The sequence below is a fragment of the Pseudochaenichthys georgianus genome, chromosome 3 (assembly GCF_902827115.2).
Source record: "Pseudochaenichthys georgianus chromosome 3, fPseGeo1.2, whole genome shotgun sequence".
Lineage (NCBI taxonomy): Eukaryota > Metazoa > Chordata > Actinopteri > Perciformes > Channichthyidae > Pseudochaenichthys > Pseudochaenichthys georgianus.
This window is the reverse complement of record NC_047505.1, coordinates 4,480,802-4,504,483: the sequence shown is the minus strand read 5'-3', so window position 1 is coordinate 4,504,483 and position 23,682 is coordinate 4,480,802. Positions and strand designations below refer to the sequence as shown.

General features: G+C 42.3%; 1 protein-coding gene across 2 annotated transcripts in view; it reads right to left on the bottom strand.

Moving 5' to 3' along the window:
- efl1 (elongation factor like GTPase 1) overlaps positions 1-23,682 on the bottom strand; it is a 136,867-nt gene that overhangs the window by 109,333 nt on the left and 3,852 nt on the right. For both annotated transcript variants that reach the window (XM_034106822.1, XM_034106832.1), the window contains exons 5-12: positions 22,734-22,867; positions 16,902-17,039; positions 14,967-15,199; positions 9,027-9,150; positions 7,312-7,391; positions 6,363-6,499; positions 6,125-6,247; positions 1,863-1,962 (exon numbers count right to left, since the gene is read on the bottom strand). In XM_034106822.1, the coding sequence (XP_033962713.1) occupies positions 1,863-1,962; positions 6,125-6,247; positions 6,363-6,499; positions 7,312-7,391; positions 9,027-9,150; positions 14,967-15,199; positions 16,902-17,039; positions 22,734-22,867 (1,069 nt within the window). The remainder of the gene's footprint in view (positions 1-1,862; positions 1,963-6,124; positions 6,248-6,362; positions 6,500-7,311; positions 7,392-9,026; positions 9,151-14,966; positions 15,200-16,901; positions 17,040-22,733; positions 22,868-23,682) is intronic.

Below are 23,682 nucleotides of genomic sequence, written 5' to 3'. Positions count from 1 at the left end.
GCCCCTCCCCCATATTATAAATTAAACCGTCACTTTCATACAGATTTTATAGTAATTCCAATCCCCTTTCCAGGGGTGTTCTAACTATTCCTATCCCGTGCTGCTGTTTTGGGCTCTCTGTGAGTTTTGGGCTCTCTGTGAGCTTCGCTCCTCACTGTGGACAGGCCCAGACTGCTTGCTCTGGCCTGTTGCTGGAGCCGTTCTTGGCATCAGGGATTAGTCCTAATACACAACTATAAGGACATTTATTATTTAATTTGTGTATTCCTTGCTGTCCTTTAGATTCGCTTTAATTTGTTTATTCAATTGTTTACATTCATTCAGATTTGGTGTATTTTGTTGTTTTCTTTTGTTTATCCTTTTGTCAGAATTATAACCTTTTATCCTGTGCCGGACAGGTGCTGTGGGCCTGAGGCGGCAGATTCCCTGGTGGTGGCAGTGGTTTTCTTCACATATCCGTTTTGAGTGGTGTGCAGTGTCACGGGTGATTTATTTTGGACCCCTTACTCCCCTTTTTGTTAACTGCCGCCGTGGTAAGCCAAGCCCTGTCCGTTTCCCCAAAGTGGGTATTTTATTCAAATGTATTGTGTGTGTGGTGTTTTTAGATATTTTGTATGTTATAAATAAAACTGTATGTTGACCCTTAAAACTGTCTCTGCCCGTGGTGTAAAACGAACCTGAATGTCCTTAGCAGTATTAGACCTAGTCTTTATAATTTCCTGGGGGTGAAACACTTTAAACACCTACCCTCACCACTCCGCCACATATGCGTAATGACGCACGCGGTGTGTGTGTGTGTGTGTGTGTGTGCGTGTGTGAGAGAGAGAGACTTGGCTTAATGACGCGCGCAGTGCGCACAGCGCTGTGTGTGTGTGAGAGAGGGAGCGAGTGCACAGTGCAATGTGTGTGAAAGACAAGAGACTTTACAGCATGTTTTGAAATTGAAGTTGCGTTGGTGTTTGTGTGTTGGTTGTTGACGGCAGTGTGCCCCCCCGTGGTAAATGATTGCCCCCCCATTCGATTTGTTCTGGAGCCGACCCTGCCCCTGCTGCTGTGGAGCATGTGTGAGTGAGCATGTGTGAGTGTGTATGAGCACAACCACGGCGGAATATTACTGCCGAAAGTCACGGGAGTGAGTCACGTGACTTTTGGCAGTAATATTCCGCCGTGAGAAGAAAAAGTTTTGTACTTGTACTTCTATAGGTAAATACAAATCTGAGTTGACAAATATGACATGTGGGGTACCTCAAGGCTCCATATTGGGGCCTCTTCTCTTTAACATCTACATCTAAATCCAGGCTGACGACTTTTCTTTTTGCCGCTGCTTTTAATTGAACTATTCACATCTTAAACTGCACTGAAACTCTTATCCATGTATTTTTTCTTTTAATGTTTATTTTATTGTCTTTGCTTTTTAATGACTGATTATAAATGCCATTTTCTTGATGTCTTTCTTTTTTTGTATAGCACTTTGAATTGCCTTGTGTTGAAAGGTGCTATATAAATAAACTTGCCTTGCCTTGTTGTTTTCTGTGAGGCGTATTCACAGAGGGAAAAACAGGACGGCAGCACCATCTACTGCCTACACACACACACACACACACACACACACACACACACACACACACACACACACACACACACACACACACACACACACACACACACACACACACACACACACACACACACACACACACACACACACACACACACACACACACACACACACACACACACACACACACACACACACACACACACACACACACACACACACACACACACACACACACACACACACACACACACACACACACACACACACACACACACACACACACACACACACACACACACACCTTTGTCTGTTCTTAGGCAAGGCCTTGTTGTCCACAACGAACATCTTGGACACAAAGATGATGAGTGGATCATCCTCCTCACTTCCACACCGGAGGAACGCTGAATAGGAACCAAAGAAGAAGAAAAGCAGTCAAACACACATAAAAGTGTGTGTTAAGCATTATCCAAACAATGTTTATATTTGAGATATATTTGCACAGAATTCAGAGGGGAACATGGCCGGAAAATCATTTGCTTATATTTAGGGCCCGAGCACAGAGCGCTAGGACCCAACGGCGTCCTAGCACGATGTGCGAGGAACCTATTGTTATTGTAGGAATTCTTATTATTATTCCATTTTTGAATCCTTGTTTTCAGGCCTTTAGGATGCTTCAAAAGTTGTATAATTTTTGCACGGACGCCAGGACCGGTGAGGCATTTTATATGCTGGAGTCAATGGGGTAAATATTCCAACCTGCTCACCTATCAAAATCCCATTTCGGAATAAGTTTACAAAGTCGCACCGTAACTCCGAATGACCTGAAATGTTGCACACATATCCGGGTGGACCTGCTCTACAAATAATCTTCTTGGAACCCTAAGCTCCGCCTACATTTTAAATTAGCATAATCTTCAAAAACAGTGAAATATTAACTTAAATTTAAATGTTCAGTTTTTCAAGACCAAACTTCGTATACAGCATCAGTGGAGGGTTAGACACATTACCGTAGAAAATGAGCATGTACAGACGATAAATATTGTCGCCATGAATCAAAACGTACTCGCAAAAAGGCGGGGCCTAGAAAGAAATGCTCATAACTCATCAACAATGTATCCAAACATCACAGATTTTGGTGGATAGGTTCAGTCTGTCTTGGGGAATAGGCACACCAAAGCATTTGCATTTTGGACTATAGGGGGCGCCAAAAACACCACCAATTTATAACTCAAGAGCGGATGGACACTTTTTTAGTTTTATACACAAACTGAGATTTAAAGTGTCACAACAAATGCAGAGTGTGGCCTATACTTTTTTTTTTTTAAATTGCGATAGCATAAAATGAGCATCGGATGCAAAACTTGGGACACACGTCACAGCCCACGACTATTTCGAGAATGTAAAAAACAAACGTAATTTTTCAAAAAAACTGCTTGCTAGCGCCTATTGTGTGGTAGTCACATATAATTTCTCAGAACTTCACGAATTTTGGCACACACATTCCTCATGGAATTGCAGACATATTAATAATTTGCTTCCATTAGCCCCGCCCCCGACAAAGTCGGCAATTTTGAAAAATGTACGTTTTAAGCACATTATTGCGAACTCCTCCTAGGGGAATGATCGGAAAAATTCCAATCCAGGACAAGTTCATCCCCTATCCAATATGATACTAAATTGCGAAGAACATTTTGTGGATCGTGGAGGTCGTAAGCTAACAGCGAATACACAATTTGATGATTTACATGTCACAAATTACTCCAAATTACTTGCATAAAGTTTTTCCGATATTCACGAAACGCTCATTGCTTTTATGAATCTGGACATATTTCAAATGGCCTTCCATTAGCCCCGCCCCCCAAAAACTCTACAATTTCCAAATATGTGCGTTTTTCATGCATTTTAAGCACATTTTGGCAAACTCCTCATAGGGAAATATTCGGGAAAATTCTAATTCAGGACAAGTTATGCGCATATCCAATGTCATGCTACATTGACAAGGAATAGTCCTTCGCTCAAACGGGGAGCTCGTAGGCTAACGGAGAATGTACAATTTTTGACCAATTATATGTCAGATAAGCTACTGAGACCACACACACACACACACACACACACACACACACACACACACACACACACACACACACACACACACACACACACACACACACACACACACACACACACACACACACACACACACACACACACACACACACACACACACACACACACACACACACACACACACACACACACACACACACACACACACACACACACACACACACACACACACACACACACACACACACACACACACACACACACACACACACACACACACACACACACACACACACACACACACACACACACACAGTTAGTCCAACAACACCCTTTGCTGGCGGCATATTCATTGCAACAGACACCTATACACTCCCTAACCCTACTGTTTATTTGTAGATATCTCTTAAAGCCTACAAATAAAGTGTGAAATGTAGTCCTGGTACATATATTATTGAGCGATATATATTATACACACTGTTCTGCTTTCTGCACTTACCTCAGCAGCTGTTCTCACTGTAAACATCGCGTCAAAATGAAAGCAGTTGTATAATAAATAGCCTAACATCCAGGGGAGATGTGATTAGTGAAGAAGCAAACGGTAAAGGGCAGAAAGTCTGATGCACATTTGACCATCTTAAATAACTTATAATCAGAACAGTTTGCAGAGCTGTGCTTCGTTGACATAAGTCCACCCATTAGTCACACCTCTTTTAAACATTACTGTTGGCTGAAATCGACTACGGAGAATACATCAGTGTACCCTCGGTTATAGCTCCTCCAGAGAGACTCCTCTCTCCTTTCTCCGCTAAATCAATGTATCCTTGGTTACGGCTCCTCCAGACAGACTCCTCAATAATCGATCCTCAACGAGCCTTTAGAGAAATTTGTTTTCCTTCGAGATGGCGCGCCGACATCCGTTTCCGGGTCGCTGCCGGAGGACCTGGGAGTCTGGGACGCGAAAATTAGTGAAATGACAACGGCTCATTTCCGAGGACTCGCGAGCGTCTGCTTGACGCCGGGACGACCGGCCGCCCTCCCGCGCACGGACGCGAGGGCCCGCTCATCACTGCGCGCACATCTGTGACCGCAGTTTTAATTATACTTGTTTGTGACAATGTTCTTCTTTGATAAGACAGAAAACGTCTGTATTGCACTTTAAAAACTGCATCATTGAGCATCTTTGAGCACCGTGCTGAGATATAGTGCTTTAATTCTGTTTCTTTTAACAAGCATTTCAAGTTTTCACTCATTTACTTACCCCTTGACATTTTGTGTCTGCTCTCCATGTCTTTTCTCATTATGCTTTGTTTGATTAATGTACAGCATTTCTTAACTTTGTTTTATTTAAAAACTGTTATATAAGCATTAGGAGACATCTTCTGAGTTTTTTCCCCCAGAAATGAATTAAAGGCTGCAATAATGTCCATATAAAAATGTGTGGCTTAAAACCCTTAAAGAAAAAGCTCAAACAGTGTAAGGGACCCATAGCAGCAGTGGTGGATATTGATATGTGTGACAGGGGCTGTTGCCCAGGACAGCGTTTTCACTGGGGGCGGCACAAGCGCAATTTGCACGAAATTTCTTATAGTATATTGTTTTTGTGGTTGCGGGTCGAAGGGGGCGCGGCCTTATGACAGCAGGCAGCTGGCATGGAAGGTCTCACACTCAAAGAAGGGCGGGGGTGATCTCAGGTCGCCTCACTATGGGGGAAAGAGAGGGGGCGAATAGAGAGCCGGCGAAAGGTGATCCGCCCAGGGCACCATATCAGCTAGAAACACTCACTTGACAACTAACAATCACCATCTAATCACTGGTTTCAGTGGTTTACATGTTTTGTTTTGGTGATGTTATAAATCTCCCAATCCCTGATTGTTTATACAAATTAAGTCTGCATGATTTTAAACAATAAGGAATTACTATAATTTTGGCTGCTATTGCAATATGTGAAGAAGTGATACTTTTTGCATAATAATCGTTTCATTATTGAAATATATATATCAATGATCATGGTTGGATGTGTGCCAAACAACATTATAATATTTAGTCTTTAATAAACATGATACTTATTTTATATTGCGATTTTAATAAGATTTGTATTAAGTGTGGACCCTTATATAAAATGCTTTTATTAAAGCAGATTTTGCATCACAGTGCTCTTTAAACCTGTACCAGAATCACTAGATACAGATCTAATGAAGGATATGACAATCATTCTTGGGATAGCCTGACTTTTAGTCCCAAATATACATCTCTAGATCCACTGGATACTACATTTCCCATAATGCAAGTGATGTTAACTTTTTGATAGCACCCCTGTTTAATAACCACTAATGCCTTTCAAACCCCCCTCCTAGAGTGTGTGTGTGTGTGTGTGTGTGTGTGTGTGTGTGTGTGTGTGTGTGTGTGTGTGTGTGTGTGTGTGTGTGTGTGTGTGTGTGTGTGTGTGTGTGTGTGTGTGTGTGTGTGTGTGTGTGTGTGTGTGTGTGTGTGTACCTCTTTTCAGTTCTTGCGTCTGCTCGGGCAGAGACTCAAATATCCGCGCTCCGACACTCATCAGTTTCTCCACCCGCTCCTCAGTGATGTCTAAGGGACTGGGGAGCTTCTCACACACCATTGCTACAGTCTGCGTTAAAGAACACACCAGATGCACAGACATCCCATAATATGCTCACACATAACCCTCCTGTTCTGTTCCAGCGCTGAGGACATGAAGACACGGGACAAAGGATACCGAGGACAGCCTGGGACACAGGTAACCACTGGCTGCAGATGGCAGACAGCAGGACTTTGGGGTCAGAGTGCCGGGAGTCCCTGGACATCAACTTCACCCCCAGAGAGGACACCACCTTCTCCACCTTGTCCTTGTCTCTAGTCACAGGAAGAGGAGAGAGGGCCTTTATAGAGACTGTGGGGCGTAGATAACACGGTTCCATGTTGTGTAAATATCATGAGCATTAATGTGTTATCGTGATCCAAGCTTTGAGAAGCTGAGGCTTAAAGCACAACAGTGGTTTATTTCAATATGGAGTATTACTATATATATGCCAGTTAAGGCTCTATGGGTGCCAAGCCAACTGAAGGTTAAAAGAAACAATATTTATAACTGACAGTTTCACTGAGGCTATTTTTTACCTGAATCATTTCAAACAAACGAAAAAAAACAAGAAGTTTAATGAGGATTGTAAAAATGTTTGCCTTCGGCTAATTGTCGGAAACAATTGTGAGCTTTTCTCTTAGCTATAGCTGTAATATTATATCACTGTGGGTATTGTCCACAGTACATGACCATTGCATGTATGATATATGTGTAATGTGTATTTGTAAAGCGCTTTGAGCATCTGGAAAAGCGCTATAATAAATATAAGGAATTATTATTATTATTATAGTGGGTCCAGCAAACTGTATCAACTGAGGCTGTTTTGTATTGATCGTCACAGATATTGAAATCCCTAACAGTATATAGAGTCTTAGAGTCTTGGTCCTGCTGCTCTGTTTATCCTTCCAGTTAAACATCGCAACATTATTTTTGTTGCAATCATAGAGCTGGAATTGTCATTGGTAGACAAACCGATATGCACGGATGAATAATCAGGGTGGTAAGGTCAGCCAGTACGTTGCGTTATGAATGACTTTAAACATCCCATTACAACAGAGATGTTGTTCATGGAGCGTTCACCCACCTCCTGGTGACCACAGCATCATACAAACTCCAAATGTTGTCCAGCACCAGCTGCACAAACAGAGGCTTCTTCCCTTTGGCCTGCAGCGAGCAAGAAGATGAAGACAAAATCAGGATGGATGAAAAACAGGTTTGACTGATCACTTGAGTTGATAGCTTCATGGCTACACGCAGCTCAGATTGAATTCTAGGCATAAATGCAGAACTATTTCCAACAGTCATTTCATAATCTCAATAAGTGTTTGTGTTTCTTCTGTAGTCTTTGGATGTTGCTGATGTTGTCGCCTGAAGCTAGAAATGACTGCAGTGCACTGATAATAGAAACTCTCCTTGTAGGGTTGGTTTAGACCAGGGGTGCCTAACCTCTTTTGAACCGAGAGCTACTTCTAAAGTTGCCAGTCTGCTGAGATCTACCAGTTCAAATAGAGAGGCGTAGCCATTACTGACAGCCTACTGCCAGGTAAATACACACTTCTACTTGTATAAAACTGACCTTTGTACGATTAATACTTCATAAAATACTGCAGATCCTTTATCTTTCCTCTTTCTAATCTACACACATACAAGTATTTAACTGAAGTTACACAACAGTGTGTTGATACAGAGTGTATTCACACGTCACACTACAGTGGGTAATGTCTTCAAGAAACATTGAACAGTGCTGCCACATATGACACAGGGACAAAGAAAAGACTCTGAACCCTTTCTTTGCCATTATATAAAAATAGTGTTGCTACAAAAGTATAAATGAGGCTTACTAATAAGACGACTCAGATCTGAAGCTACTCAGGAATCTGCTGCCAAAGTGTGTGATGTGTCACACCTTTACCTTAAAGCAATTCTGGTGGAGCACTGCTACTAACTGAGTAAATGGTTAGTACGGCGGTGATCACTTAACCTGCTAACAGTTAGGGTGTGTGCGTTGATGCCTGCATTACTTCACAGGAGTGGACATGTATGGACAGTCAATGAAAAGTTCTAATGAAATGATCAGATTTGATTTTTCAAACAATAACAAAATCATAATCATCACCTTGCCGTTAGAAATATATTTGTCCTTGTTCTTACCAGCGCATGGCAGCAGAGTAGAATTGAGTGGAACTTTTGGTTGAGACAAGAAATATAAAACGTATTGTCTCAACCAAAAGTTTGACTAAGCTAACTAACAGGGAGATGGACCATGATGCATCAACATCACCTCGAGATCTTAGGTTGGCTAACATACGCCCATTGATCAGTCAGTGGGTACCGTTCATACCAGAGAGCGTGTCAACCTGAGCAACAGGGCACTTTACTGCTCCTCAATTCAACTTTATATTAGTTAGATTAAGATTGTCTTTTGACAGCTTTAAAGTCACACTGGCTGTAACTGACCAAAACAACACCAAAAGGGTCAAGTTATTACAACTTTAAAAGAGTTTTCAAAAATAAATAAATACATTTGAATCAACCTTAATGTTGATAAAGAACAGTTTTCGTTTGCGATGCTAAAGTGGCTCTCACATTCTTGTATTATTGATCTATTAGTTCTGATTGAATGACATGTATCGCTCCTCTTGCAATGGATCAACAACACACATCACCATCCAGGCAGGAGCAGTGACAGCTGGAGCTGTTGCTGAATCTCTCATTTCTTTATGTTAGATATCTGTGGCAATGTAAGAATAAGTCAAACACACAAGGTTGGTAACCATTGGAAGAAGACGGTTAGATTACCTGAGCTCCTTTCATGATCCTCTTTGCTTTAGCGTTGAGGTAGTAGTCCCCCCACAGGGTTTTGAGCAGCACCTCGGCTTTAATACCCATCTTCTGGCTGTAGATGTGGGCAAACTGCTGGATGCTGGAAAACACAAAATCAAGCTCTTAGCTTTCCATTTGTAATGCAGGCACACTGATTATCTTTACTGCGAACTATCCTGCAGTGTTTGGCTTTGTATAGCTTTGAATGGAATTGAGCTTTTAAGACGGCTGAGAGATTTCAACAGCATCACACTGAACACGAGTGTGTTTTCTACATCTCAGTTTCCTCCTGCTGCAGCAGAGACAGGACTGGGATGTCTTCACTGGGACTTTAAAAGGTCCCATGTCTTGGCCTGTTCTACTGATCATAGTTCCATGGTTGAGGTCCACTAGAATAGATTCACATTGTTCACTGTTCCAAACTCACATTGGTTTCTCATCTCTGTATAGTATGTGTATTCACTCTCTGTCCTACACGGCCTGTTGGAGCTCCTGCCCCCCCCCCCCCTCCCTGTGAGCCCAGTGTGCTCTGATTGGTCGGGACGTTGCGAGGCTCATTACTGCTCGCCGCTGCTGTGAGCTGCTGCGAGGAGCGGACAGGTTTCCGGGTCGGCGATACAGCGAGAACAAGCGAAACTCATCCTGAGCACACAAACACTCACAGCCGAAGTAAAAACGATAAGTGTGGCTTGATATTGAGTAAGAGAAAGGTTTATAACGCTGTGAGAACGGGTCTGCGGAGAGCGTTTCTCCACCATCCCATCTCGTCTATTACCAACCAGGGAGCTCTATGCAAGTCCAGGGGGACTCCCTGTTAGTTAGCCACGGGATCCTGGTGTGTGAGGGGCTCCACGGATTGGTCCATTTGGGCCAACTAACATGAGAGCATGGAGACTTTATGTCTCAGAGATGTAGAATTCATATTGTGACTAGTGTTGTCACGATACCAACATTTTGGTTTCGATACCGATACCAAGTCAAGAATTGCGATTCCGATTCTTTTTCGATACTTTTCTTAAAAAAAGGGAAAAAGTCTTAAATATAATCAGGGATGCAAACTCATCAGGTATGAAAAAGGTGACAAGGATCCGAGCCCCCCGACCCCACGGAATATCGGCTTTAAAATTAGGAATAACATGATTTTAGCAGTCAGAACAACTAAAGCAGCAGTGTTAATAATAACAGAAACGCCAAGAGTCACATCTAATATAAATATATATAAAAGCTTTTATTTTAATTGTGTAGCAGTGAGTTTAACATTTTGGCAGCACTGTTGAGCATTTTTAAAATGTATTTTCATGCCTCTGTGCAAGGCTGAGTCTTTCTATCTTTATATTCACTGGTGTAAAGTAACTAAGTTCATAAACTCAAGTACTACTTGGGTACAATTTGTAGATACTTGTACTTTATTTAAGTATTTCAATGTTTCTTTTGCTACTTTGTACTTCTAATCCACTACAGTTCAGAGGTACATGTATTAATCCCTTTAGTTACTTCACAGATGTGGATGAATGATGTGAAATATAATCAAGTGTTGAATCAGACTTTAGTTCCACCTGGAGTAAATCCACAAGCTACCCTGCAGTCTACAAAGTACTTCAAACTAGCTGCACCTTCACCAGCTTTGAGAACACTTTCATGATCAATCATTATAAAACATATCATATATATTATTCTGAAATGGACCAATCTGCACAACGACTACTTTTCCTGTCGCTACTTTAATACTTTTACTTGAGGAACATTTTGAATGCAGTACTTTTACTGTAACAGAGTATTCCTACACTCTGGTGCTTCTAGTACAAGACCTGAGTACTTCTTCTTTTACTGTCGCTACTCTAACTATATTTTGATGATAATACTTTTGTACTTTTATTTGAGGAACATTTTGATTGCAGGATTGTTCCTACATTCTGGTACTTCTACTTTAACTCAAGTACAAGACCTGGGTACTTCTACTTTTACTCAAGTACAAGATATATACTTATACCACCTCCGTTTATAGCCTATGAAAAAAACTAATAGAAAACGAAGGCTAACGCTAACGTTAGCAGATAGTGATGCTAGTTTGCTAGTTAAGTTTGCTCAACGATAATATTGCGACAAAAAAACTTTTCAGTGCACATCACGCTCTGCCGCTCCGACGCTCCGACAGGGAGCTCTGCTCTGAACACCTGAACGGCCCGTTCACAGACTTCTGGCGTCTTTTTTGTCAACAAGCCGAGGCGCAGCGGCAGTTGCACTCCCACTTGCAGCCATGCTTCTCGTTTTCTCACATGCTCTGGCAGCTAGCACGTGGCCGCGTGCACGAGAAATGGGAGGGACTTAGAACGTGCTTGAGAGGAGCGGGACTGCAAGCACGGCTGCAGTGCAGGGAGTGGAAGCAGAGCGCTGAACACACGCGGCTCTTATTAAAACTGCGCTTTTTCACGGGAGTACTTTTCCCCGTCATTCTTAAAGTACCGATACTAATGAAACGGAGGAATCGTACCGTTTTTAACGGCAGGGTATCGCGGTACCTTTCAAGTATCGGTACACCGTGCAACACTAATTGTGACTGGCAAACTGTCGATTACAAGTAATAAAAGAGTAGGCAGGATATGTTTACTTTGAAAGGCCTCAACTAGATTAGGTCAGAATAGTTCTGATCTCTGATGGTTCATGTTGAGGGTCATAAAGTGCCACATGTATCAAAGCTCAGTTGACTGCACCATCTAGCACAGTGCTTCTCAAACTTTTTTCAGTAGTGTACCCCCTCTGAAACATTTTCTCAACCAAGTAAACTGATTTTTCCAAGGAGTTTTTCAACTGAAGTAATATATGTTTAACAAACCAATGAACAAAATGATATATTATGCAAAACTATAAAATACAATACACACATTTGACATGTTTATATGAGGACCCCCTTGGTGGTTCTAGGAATATTTTATATAAAATTATGTTTTCTATTTAACTTATTGTATAAAGATTATTTTTGTAATCATGCATGGTATTTTTTTAATTCACTTTTTTTTTTAAATCTCACGTACCCCCTGCAGTACCCCAACGTATCCCTAGGGGCCTGCGTACCCCCATTTGAGAATCACTGATGTAGCGGACACTGGAGGTATATTTAATGAGAACAATATGAAATGGATTGGGTATTATAAGAAGTTACTAGGTTGTTCCAGGGCCATATTAACCATTTCAAAAAATATGTAGTTTTGACTACAACTTAATGTATTTATTTTTTGTTAAGTCTGCCCTGTAACCATATCATTTCTTAAATGGAAAAAAAAAAGTAATAATTCCAACTTTTCAAGTGTTTAAAATTGAAAAGAAAATATTTTCTTGCCAACTTATTGCCGCTTTAGCAGATAACATATGTAAAGTGTGCATCAAAGCAGATATATGTATATATGTATATGAGGCTATGAGTATATATTTTGATTTTGGTTAATTGTCTTGAATATATACTGTTTAATAGCTGGACTTGTATATTTAAATAAATGCACTTCTGGGTCAAATTAACATGGCAAGCTAAGGTTTTGTTTGACTTGCAAAGAAAGATCCTGCTCACAGATAAAGCTGATTCAATTCAAGAAACTGACGGTGAAACTTTTTAGGATACAGTATCTGAGTCCCTGTGCATCCACACGACCTCCACCCTGAGTCATGGACAGCCTCACCTGAAGCCCCACCCTGAGTCATGGACAGCCTCACCTGAAGCCCCACCCTGAGTCATGGGCAGCCTCACCTGAAGCCCCACCCTGAGTCATGGACAGCCTCACCTGAAGCCCGGACAGCCTCACCTGAAGCTCCACCCTGAGTCATGGACAGCTTCACCTGAAGCCCCACCCTGAGTCATGGACAGCCTCACCTGAAGCCCCACCCTGAGTCATGGACAGCCTCACCTGAAGCCTCACCCTGAGTCATGGACAGCCTCACCTGAAGCCCCACCCTGAGTCATGGACAGCCTCACCTGAAGCCCCACCCTGAGTCATGGACAGCCTCACCTGAAGCCCCACCCTGAGTCATGGACAGCCTCACCTGAAGCCCCACCCTGAGTCATGGACAGCCTCACCTGAAGCCCCACCCTGAGTCATGGACAGCCTCACCTGAAGCCCCACCCTGAGTCATGGACAGCCTCACCTGAAGCCCCACCCTGAGTCATGGACAGCCTCACCTGAAGCCCCACCCAGGCTGCAGTCGAATAGTCCAAAGATAAGCTCCTAAATTCTAACCCTATCGTCTATCCCTTGACCTCTGAGTGAAACGTCACGGGGTTAAGGGATAGTGGACAGGAGAATTCAAAAGGACTTAGGAGAAGAGACTGCGGTACTTTAGAGAATCCGAATGCACTTTCACTATCCGACGTGTTTATGATGCGCCAGCGGACGTCATGAATGTGCGTCTGCTGCTGTGGGGAAACTATGGAAACCACAGTTTTCTATAGCGGACTACAACATGGATGTTCAATAAGAACGAGGGACTACTGTGAACTCATCTAGAGACTCTGCACCGTGCTCTGATGCTGCTGCTTTGCTTTATGAACGTGGACAACAGTGAAACATATTCTTCATGACCAAAGTTGGAATTGAAATAAAAAAGGAAAGTGAAACTTATGCTCGTCTCCCTCTCCCTCCGGTTCACATTAATACAAATGATCCCAATACGTATGATTGTATGAACTAAAGATCTTAAATCAATACAGATGTATTTATTATAAACGTTAGTCCTTAACATAGATCACTGTGTATATCACCATTCAAACATCTTTTAAAAGTTGAACAAACTCCACACAGCTCAGTAAAGACTGAGATGTTGACTTTATTTGATAATTTCAGTAAAAACTAACGTTCATATTTCTCTTTTTGATTATAATACTGATGCACGTTCAAAACAAAGCACTTTGGCAACTTACCACCTATGTTTTAAAATGCTTAATAAGCACCGTAACTTTCATGATATCATTTCTCGGTCATAATCGGTTGTTTCCGTGAACGGCCGACTGTTGAGTGACGACAAATGCTGCGACTGCAAGGCATTGTGGGGCAGCATTTTTGCTTCTCCTGTCGGTTAGGGAGGTCCAGTGGTTCATAAGCTAAAAGGAGGTTATAAAGGAAGTTTGAAACCTCCTTTCCTATCATTCTCATCATTCTAGAGAATTCGAACGGCACTTATCATGGCTGCCACTGAGGGACTTCCGGGTCATTTCACTCCTTTAGGAAGGTTCCTAAGCTAAATGGACTATTCGACTTCAGCCCCTGAGTCATGGACAGCCTCACCTGAAGCCCCACCCTGAGTCATGGACAGCCTCACCTGAAGCCCCACCCTGAGTCATGGACAGCCTCACCTGAAGCCCCACCCTGAGTCATGGGCAGCCTCACCTGAAGCCCCACCCTGAGTCATGGACAGCCTCACCTGAAGCCCCACCCTGAGTCATGGGCAGCCTCACCTGAAGCCCCACCCTGAGTCATGGGCAGCCTCACCTGAAGCCCCACCCTGAGTGATGGATAGCCTCACCTGAAGCCCCACCCTGAGTCATGGACAGCCTCACCTGAAGCCCCACCCTGAGTCATGGGCAGCCTCACCTGAAGCCCCACCCTGAGTCATGGACAGCCTCACCTGAAGCCCCACCCTGAGTCATGGGCAGCCTCACCTGAAGCCCCACCCTGAGTCATTGGCAGCCTCACCTGAAGCCCCACCCTGAGTGATGGATAGCCTCACCTGAAGCCCCACCCTGAGTCATGGGCAGCCTCACCTGAAGCCCCACCCTGAGTCATGGACAGCCTCACCTGAAGCCCCACCCTGAGTCATGGGCAGCCTCACCTGAAGCCCCACCCTGAGTCATTGGCAGCCTCACCTGAAGCCCCACCCTGAGTGATGGATAGCCTCACCTGAAGCCCCACCCTGAGTGATGGATAGCCTCACCTGAAGCCCCACCCGTCGATGGCGCTGGCAAACACCACGTTTCCTTGGTCAGGAGAAAAGTAGAGCTGGGAGTCGTCTGCCTCCTCCAGCCCGGCACTCCAGTCATACACCTGATCTCTAGTCAGCGTCTCCACCTCCTTCTCATTCTTCTCATCCTCTTTCTTCTTCTTCTCTTTCTCCGCTCGCTCCTCCAGTACTTTGGATGTGAACAAAGACCCTGTCACTGCGTTCACCTGCAAGGAAGAAAATTCAGATTCAGATTCAACTTTATTGTCATTACATAGTACATGTACTAGTGACCAACGCTTAGTTAAAGTGCATGTATGGTATATATGTATTGTAATATCTAATTGAGTCTCCACTTCAAAGACTGACTTTACTTCATGTAACCCATGAGTTAATAAAAATACACAATCACTTTAATCCAAGACAGCTGAAGACAAAGAATACAGTTAATCAGAGTTTATTTAAAGCGCAACATGCAACTGAGTGTTACATAGGACCACCTGTCTAATAATCTACAGTGGAGGAAATAAGTATTTGATCCCCTGTAGATTTTGTAAATTTGCCCACTTACAAATATATGAACAGTCTATAATTGTAATGGTAGGTTTATATAAACAGTGAGAGTAAGAATATCAAAAAGAAAATCCAGAAATGTACATTATATAAAAGATAAAAATAGATTTGCATTTAACTGTGTGTAGTATTTGATCCCCTTGCAACCCATGTGTTAGTACTTGGTGGAGAAACCCTTGTTGGACACACAGAGGTCAGACGCTTCTTGTAGTTGTTCTCCAGGTCTGTGCACATCTTAAGAAGGATGTTGGTCCACTCCTCTCTGAAGATCCTCTCCAAACCCTTCAGGCTTACACACACACACACACACACACACACACACACACACACACACACACACACACACACACACACACACACACACACACACACACACACACACACACACACACACACACACACACACACACACACACACACACACACACACACACACACACACACACACACACACACACACACACACACACACACACACACACACACACACACACACACACACACACACACACACACACACACACACACACACACACACACACACACACACACACACACACACACACACACACACACACACACACACACACACACACACACACACACACACACACACACACACACACACACACACACACACACTTTCATTTGTTCGTTATCTGACCAGCTTCAATCTTGTAGGCTTCTCACCTCGTTTCTTGTAGCCCTCGAAAGGGTTTTGGAGGTCGATGCCTCGGTGAACGTGAGTTGTTTGGCTTTCTTGTCCGCAGCAGCAGAAAGCATTTTCGAATGTTTGAATGAATCACAGTGGGTCGTCACTGTCGATGTTCTCTTATGCTCCAACACAGTTGCACGGGGTGCAGAACAGTTTCCCCCCACTTTCGTGCAAGACATCGGGGAACTGCTTTGCCCGGTCTTTAGCAGAAATGTTCGTCGGTAAATGAGATGGATTAGATTTTTTCATCTTGGTGTTCACTCTACGGTGTTGTTTACCTTCTGTGATGCGCGAGCTGATGACGTCGCGTCATCATCATCACTTCACGTCAAGACGAGTTCACTTTTTTTTTTTCCTCAATTTTGTGTGGAACAATGCGGGGATTATGCGCCCTTTTAAAAATATGCGCCATTTTGCTGATTATGCGGTAAATTCTGCGATCGCAGAATCGCGTTATTCTGGAGGGTCTAGATTTTCTTTGATATTCTTACTCTCACTGTTTATATAAACCTACCATTAAAATGATAGACTGTTCCTTTCTTTGTAAGTGGGCAAACTTACAAAAACTGCAGGGGATCAAATACTTATTTCCTCCACTGTATATACTGAGAAAGATAGTGAGAGTTGGGAGAGCTGCTCACCTGTTCCAGGATCTTCTGCAGGTGGATGAAAGCTTCCTGAGAGGACAGCTTCAGCTCCAGGATGAGGCGGTCGATCTTATTGATGACCAGAACAGGCCTGATGTTTTCCAGCCAGGCCTGACGCAGTACCACCTGGGTCTACACACAATACACACAAGAGACATTACATCTAACTGTGCAGTGGCCTACAGTATATACATTAGTATTAGGGCTGAACGATATACCGTGTCATGGCGATAACCGCATGCGCGATATTCACACCGCAGGGACGTGCGGTTTTATTCTTTTTTTTTTAAAATGCTAACGCGCTTTAGCACAGACTTCAAAATAAAGATACCCTTATTACTTATCGAAACTGCACATGCAATATATCCGATTAAAGCTGAGACTCCACAGATTATTTAAGTATAGTATCTAAGCGATCCGATCTCGCAACAGGGGAAGCAAACACAGACATCACAACATGTACCTTTTACGGGAGATCGTCTCACCATAGCTGTCAATCTGATCAAAAGACGTGTTCAATGGCATTAAAACGAGAAAAAACGCAGCTGAATCGGTTGATCCATAGGTCACCTACTGATTTTAATTTCACCATATATCAAGCCCGATTGATTTCACAATGTCAGCGCACCTCTGCTTTCGTTCAGTCCGAGTTGTTTGACACGCTCCCAAAGTCCCCGCCCCCTTTCTTTGCAGCGAGCAACCATAGGGCAGGCATTTCATAAAGGGGCTCCTTATGAAAAGACTAGCAAACGGTGGAAAGACATAACTGACGCTGTAGCGTTTTATGTTTTTCCCTTCAGTTATGCTAAAGTCTTTTATTACACTTCAAGTCTACTCTAAAGTTTACATTTTAATTGTTTGGCACTGACTTTTCCTCATTGATGTTTTATGTTTTACTTAGTTATGTTTTACCCTCCTTTTCATGTTTATTGATGTTCACTGCTCACTTGTTCATTCAGGGTTTCATTTCTGAAATAAAACCAGCTTGAAATGCTATTTTGGTCTGTTACTTCTTTTTGTTTTAGTTTCTGTTACCTTGTATGTGCTTGTACTGTTAAGTAACTTGAAAAATAACCATAATAACCGACATGAAAAAATATCGTGATATATATCGTCTATCGTGATACTGCCTGAAAATATCGTGATAACATATTTTTCAATATCGCCCACCCCTACTTTGAAGCAATTGTTTATAATCCATAATTCCATTTTTATGTAAAAATCGGAGCACAAAAGTTAGCTGCTAATGGTAGCTACCAGAGTGTATGCCGCTTCCGGTTTTGGCTACGCGTCACTCTCACTCCTTATTTGGTAATGTGTGTGTGTGTGTGACTGCGCTGGACTGCCGCATAGCCAAGACCGGAAGCAGCAGCCACTCTGGTGGCTACCATTAGCAGCTAACTTTTGTTTTGCGATTTTTACATAAAAATGGAATTATGAATTATAAATGAAATAATTTTTTTATACAGAGATGTTAAAAACCTATGGGTTAACCGATTCAGCCGCGTTTTTTCTCGTTTTAATACCATTGAACACGTCTTTTGATCAGATTGACAGCTACGGTGAGACATCTCCCCTAGAAGCTACGTAAAGGTACGTGTTGTGATGTCTGTGTTTGCTTCCCCTGTCCGAATTCGGATCACTCAGTGATGATACTATATACCTAAATAATCTGTGGAACCTCAGATTTAATCGGATATCTTGTATGTGCAGCTACGATAAGTAATAAGGGTACTTTTATCTTGAGTTCTGTGCCAAAGTGCGTTAGGATTTTTCGCTCAGGGGTCATTTAGATGCTTCTTATGAGACTTGTGTTTTGTTTTGGTAAAAATGGTTTGTATCGTCAGTTAGCTGAGATTATTTCCGTTAATCTGGTATAACACATGAATAGTTTTTTTCAATATCGTGCAGCCCTAATTAGTATCACATCTCCTTTAAAGAGCCTGTGACTGCATCCCAACAACGGTTGTGCAATGAAATATTGGGCTACTAGTAATCTCGAACCGTCAGTTTAAAAAAGAAAAAGCGATACCGTTCCGTTAAATATCAATAATTTCGAACATCGCGGGGAAATTCCTTCGACTCATTTTGAAGTTTTGGGGGAAGCCGGAAGTGACGTCAATGCGGGAACGCTTCGAGAGCCAAACACGGACAAAGTGTGTTGTCATGCGTAGAAATGGTGAATTACTGAGATTAGGCACGTTAATAACGTTTTAATGAAGTTGACTACAGTATATTCATATTTGTCAGTGCTTTCATGTCAATTCGGCGAACATAAACATAAATGATCGTGGTGAAGATGATGATTACATTAGGATTAAAAATCGGGAGTGAGAGCTGCTGAATTTCCTCCCGTCAGATGTGATATAAAAACAAATCGATTATTTTTGTAGTTGTAAACTCAAGTGGATGAAACTACATTTATTAGTGCTTTCATGTCAATTCGTCGAACATATGAACACATTAAATGATCGTGAGGATGATGATTAAACATCGTTTGTTTGAGCCGGTCTGCATTTCCTGATGAGAAAATAAACCGATGCTTTTTGTAGTTGTAGTACACCAACGTGGATTAAACGTGTGGTTTTTTTACCACAATGTTGGGGAAATTAATGGATAAAATGCACGGATTATTATTATTATTCCCACTCCGATCGGGACACTAGGTCCACCGTTTCCCCGCAGCGAGGCTCCCCCCGTTGACAGTTTACGTGGGCTGGGTGCAGTGGCGGACTGGCCATCGGGCCGGTACCGAAGTGGGCCGGTCGGATAAGTAACTAGCACATCCCCCATAGGCGGCGCGTGAGGCTCAGGTTTGAGAAGGCTAAATAACTTCTTTTACCTGACGCTGCCCGCCTCCGGCGTCTATAGAAAAGAGATCAACTCAGTGTGCGGAGTTTAAATCTCTCAAGTCATATTACAGGATAAAGGAAATACAGTTTAAACTGCCGTATGCAGAGAAGACGCCGACGTGTCGCACTTATCATTCATATTACATCATCAATCAGATCATCGATCATATAATATCATAATATATCATATATTTCCTTATCTGAGTCAGCTTCTCCATCCTCATCTGGCCGTGCAACACTCCGTGTCACAGACTGTATGCAGAAGTATTATTTTAAGCAACACATTATGTTGACGAAACACTCGAGACAAATGTAATTAAAGTCAGATCCACTCGTGTCTTAGACGTGAACGCGCTCTCAGCTGGAGAGAGAAACCCTGGCTTGATTTACCGAGTTGATAACCAGCGTCGTAGGACCGCTTAGCGAGATCTCGTTTGTTAGTTTGTTGTTGTTAGTTTGGTTGTTACTCAAACATATCCAGGGTCTGTTGAACTGGCTTCGTAGTACAGGGCACAGGTGGCTAGCAGCGCTAAGGTCAAAGACACAGACATTATACATTATATTTGTATTTTACCAGGATGCAGTGACACAAATATTTACATATTTACATTTACTATCTACAGCACCTGCCGCCCCTGACATCCCCCACTCCCCCCCGTTGACAATTTACTAGCGGTACCGAAGTGGGCCGGTCGATTTTTAGTCCCAGTCCACCACTGGCTACATGACCATATGATCGCCCATATTGACGCACCTCATTCCTAAACTTCTAACAGATACAACATAAACCGATCCTTCAGCCTCATATGAGCTCTCAGACACGTTCAAAAGTAAACTGTCATCGCTGTCTGAGCTTGCTGCTGTGTGCGCCGTCGTGCGTTTACATGCAGAAGCTGGGATCCTGAACGGTGCAGCTGGAGCGCTGTGCCCGCAATGACGTCACACGTCATTTGGCGGGACTTGAAGAATCCGCGAGAAGATCCAGAAAATGGTCAACATTGAAGGGCAGATTAATGGTTATCAAAGTACAAATATCCAAAATCAGTTCAGTAACGGTTTTCAAGGGGACAATATGTACTCAAATTGATGGGTTTGGATGATGGGGGAAAACCGTGTCACAGGCTCTTTAACTCTTTAAAAGAAAGCACAATAATAAAGACATGTGAAATAAAGTATTACCTGTAGCGGCGCCAGGGTATGGCTGGGGTAGGCTACAGCCATACCAAGAAATGGCTTAGCCCTACCTTAGCCCGACCATGAAAAAGTATGTTAAAGTAAGTATGTTGAGAACACGGATTGCGAAAATCTACCGGTGGTGTCCACAACACATAAACTGATCCTGCTGTAACAACAAGTGCACGTTACTGACGCAATATGGTTGAGACCATTCGGGCTTATGCTAGAGGGGTGCAAGGAATAGTCTAAGTAGTGGGGGAGTTTTATACACTAAAGGTGTGAAAATTCTCTCGCGTTATAATATCAGCGCGGCCGCGGTCAGATCAAAATGCCTCCGAATGCAATTTGAATGTCTATATTTGAATAGACCTACAGCCAATCAGAGCAACGAAACATTGGGTCTGCTGCGTCATGCATTACTGATTCGTCACGTTCACAGTGAAAAGTCCCCAAACTCGCGCCGAGTAAATTGCAGACAGACAGCAGAACTTCTAGGAGTAATTGTATATTTCGGATGGATAGATCTGTTCTTAAACACCCTCGCATTGAGGTACAAGTCGAACAGGTGCCAGAGTCACACGACCCACCTGAAGAGTGAATAGTGAGTTTTGAATATATTTTTGTAATAATGGGTCATTTGAAAAAGTGTTTTGTATGACAATAGAGACACAGGCCACCTGTTGTGTGCTGTGTCTGTGTCTCTCTGTTTACCTGTGTCTGACTGTGTCTCTCTGTCTGTCTGTCTCTCTCTCTCTCTCTCTCTCTCCCTCACTCTCTCTCCCCCTCTCCATGTCAAATCTATATGCCAACTTTTCTTGTTTCTGCCGCTGCGTAGCATGTTGTAACAACGTGGAATTAGCAGAATAGGCTATTGTATTGTTTAACTCACACCTGTTGCTCTCGATGTAATTTAGCTGATAAAAGGAGACTAATAAAAGCTAATAAAAGCTAATAAAAGCCTCACGTGTGGCGTTTCACTGTCAATGGGTGCGATATAGCGTATATGTAATTTATATTACAAATACTGACTTGAGCCCCACCACTGTATGGGTTAGCCCTACCATAGATTACCCAACAAAAATACTCTGGCGCCACCAGTGCCTGTAGCTGAAATGTTATTTTAGAAAAAATCAAAGACAACAATCAGTTTTAAGTACATTTTTGGAACTCTATTACACAGACAGTAAAGATGCTGTTTGGGCAAATTTGAACTGAAATGATCACGATGCAGGTAAAGTACATGTGATAAAGCTAAATCCAAATGTTTTGCCATTTCAGCAGCTTTTGGAGGACCTTCTTCTGTCTCTGGACTTCTGCCCGGCCCAACTTAAAGTAGATTCCAAACTACAATATCAGCCTGTACAGTACAGTTTAAAAAGAAGAAATCAAATCTGATCCATTTTAGAAACGTAACAGTAATCTGATTCCTTCTTATGATTATTTATTTAATTCGTTACTCCTCAAGTCTGTCCATAATAACCTTTCAGCAAATTCTAATTCAAGTGGTAACCCGGGGTAGAGCAGTTTTATGGAACATTTAAAGCTATCTAGATCTTGAAAACAAAGCTGCAGAAGTTTTCCTCAAAACACTTGAGTTACATGCTGAACATTTTTCATGGATCTTTTGTAAATGTCAACCTTTGTGGTTAGATAATGTTGTTCACAACTGACTTTATGTGCTCAAAACATTATTGAAGTCGGATACATCTGGTCCCATGACAGTGGAGGGCCTCCACTGCTCATCCAAAGTTCATGTAAAGATGCTCAAATCAATATTTAGATAGATAGTGACTTGTACCTGTGGACACACTCCCTCCACAGCATCCACCACCACGATGGCCCCGTCACACAGCCGGACAGCAGTGGACACTTCTGAGGAGAAGTCCACGTGACCAGGAGAGTCGATCAGGTTCAGCAAGTAGTCCTGATCTCCTGAGGAGGCAAATGTCACAGAAACACTGATGACAGTCTTCTCCTATCAGCTTCTCATTCACAGTAATATCAAACTCTATAACTCCAATAACACTGGAGTCAAAAGGCAACTCTATTTTTTTTATAATAAACGTTTTCTTTACAATTCTTCTTACTATATAAAATCTTCCAACAATAATTAGTAGGGTGTATTAGTATGATGGTGATATGAGTCTTGTTGCTGCAGACACACATGTTTGAAACATTCATTATTTTTACATTTAATTGAGCATAATAAAAGCCAGTCAACCACCCTGGATCTTATTGAATGCTGATATATACAGTATGCACACTATCAAATATAGGGTTTACACTCAATTTGCCATCAGTTAGATGTAATGAATACTTGGATATTGAATGCACATTCCTGTTTTGTGTATGGTATATTTTCCATATTCCTGTGGAAGAAGATAGACAAATGAACATGTCGAATAAAATTCAACTGAAGTTAAAATTGGGCCGGATAACTATTAGGCACACTATTTTTATCAAATAAAAACAAGAATGTGCTTCATGAAAGGCAGGTTTTCCTGTGAATAAAATCATTTTCGATCCTAAATATGTTGGTTTCTTCATTTCTATGGTCACATTTGTTCTGTTGTCTTACATTATACAGTTAAGTAAAAAACATCTTATTGATTTTTTTTCTCTCCTGTATTTATTCGCATTGCATATGATTTTGAGAAAAAAAAAAAAATGATATTATGATATTAGACGAGGTCACCGATTACATTTGTTACAGGTAGGGTTGGGTACCGAGAACCGGTTCCGGTTCG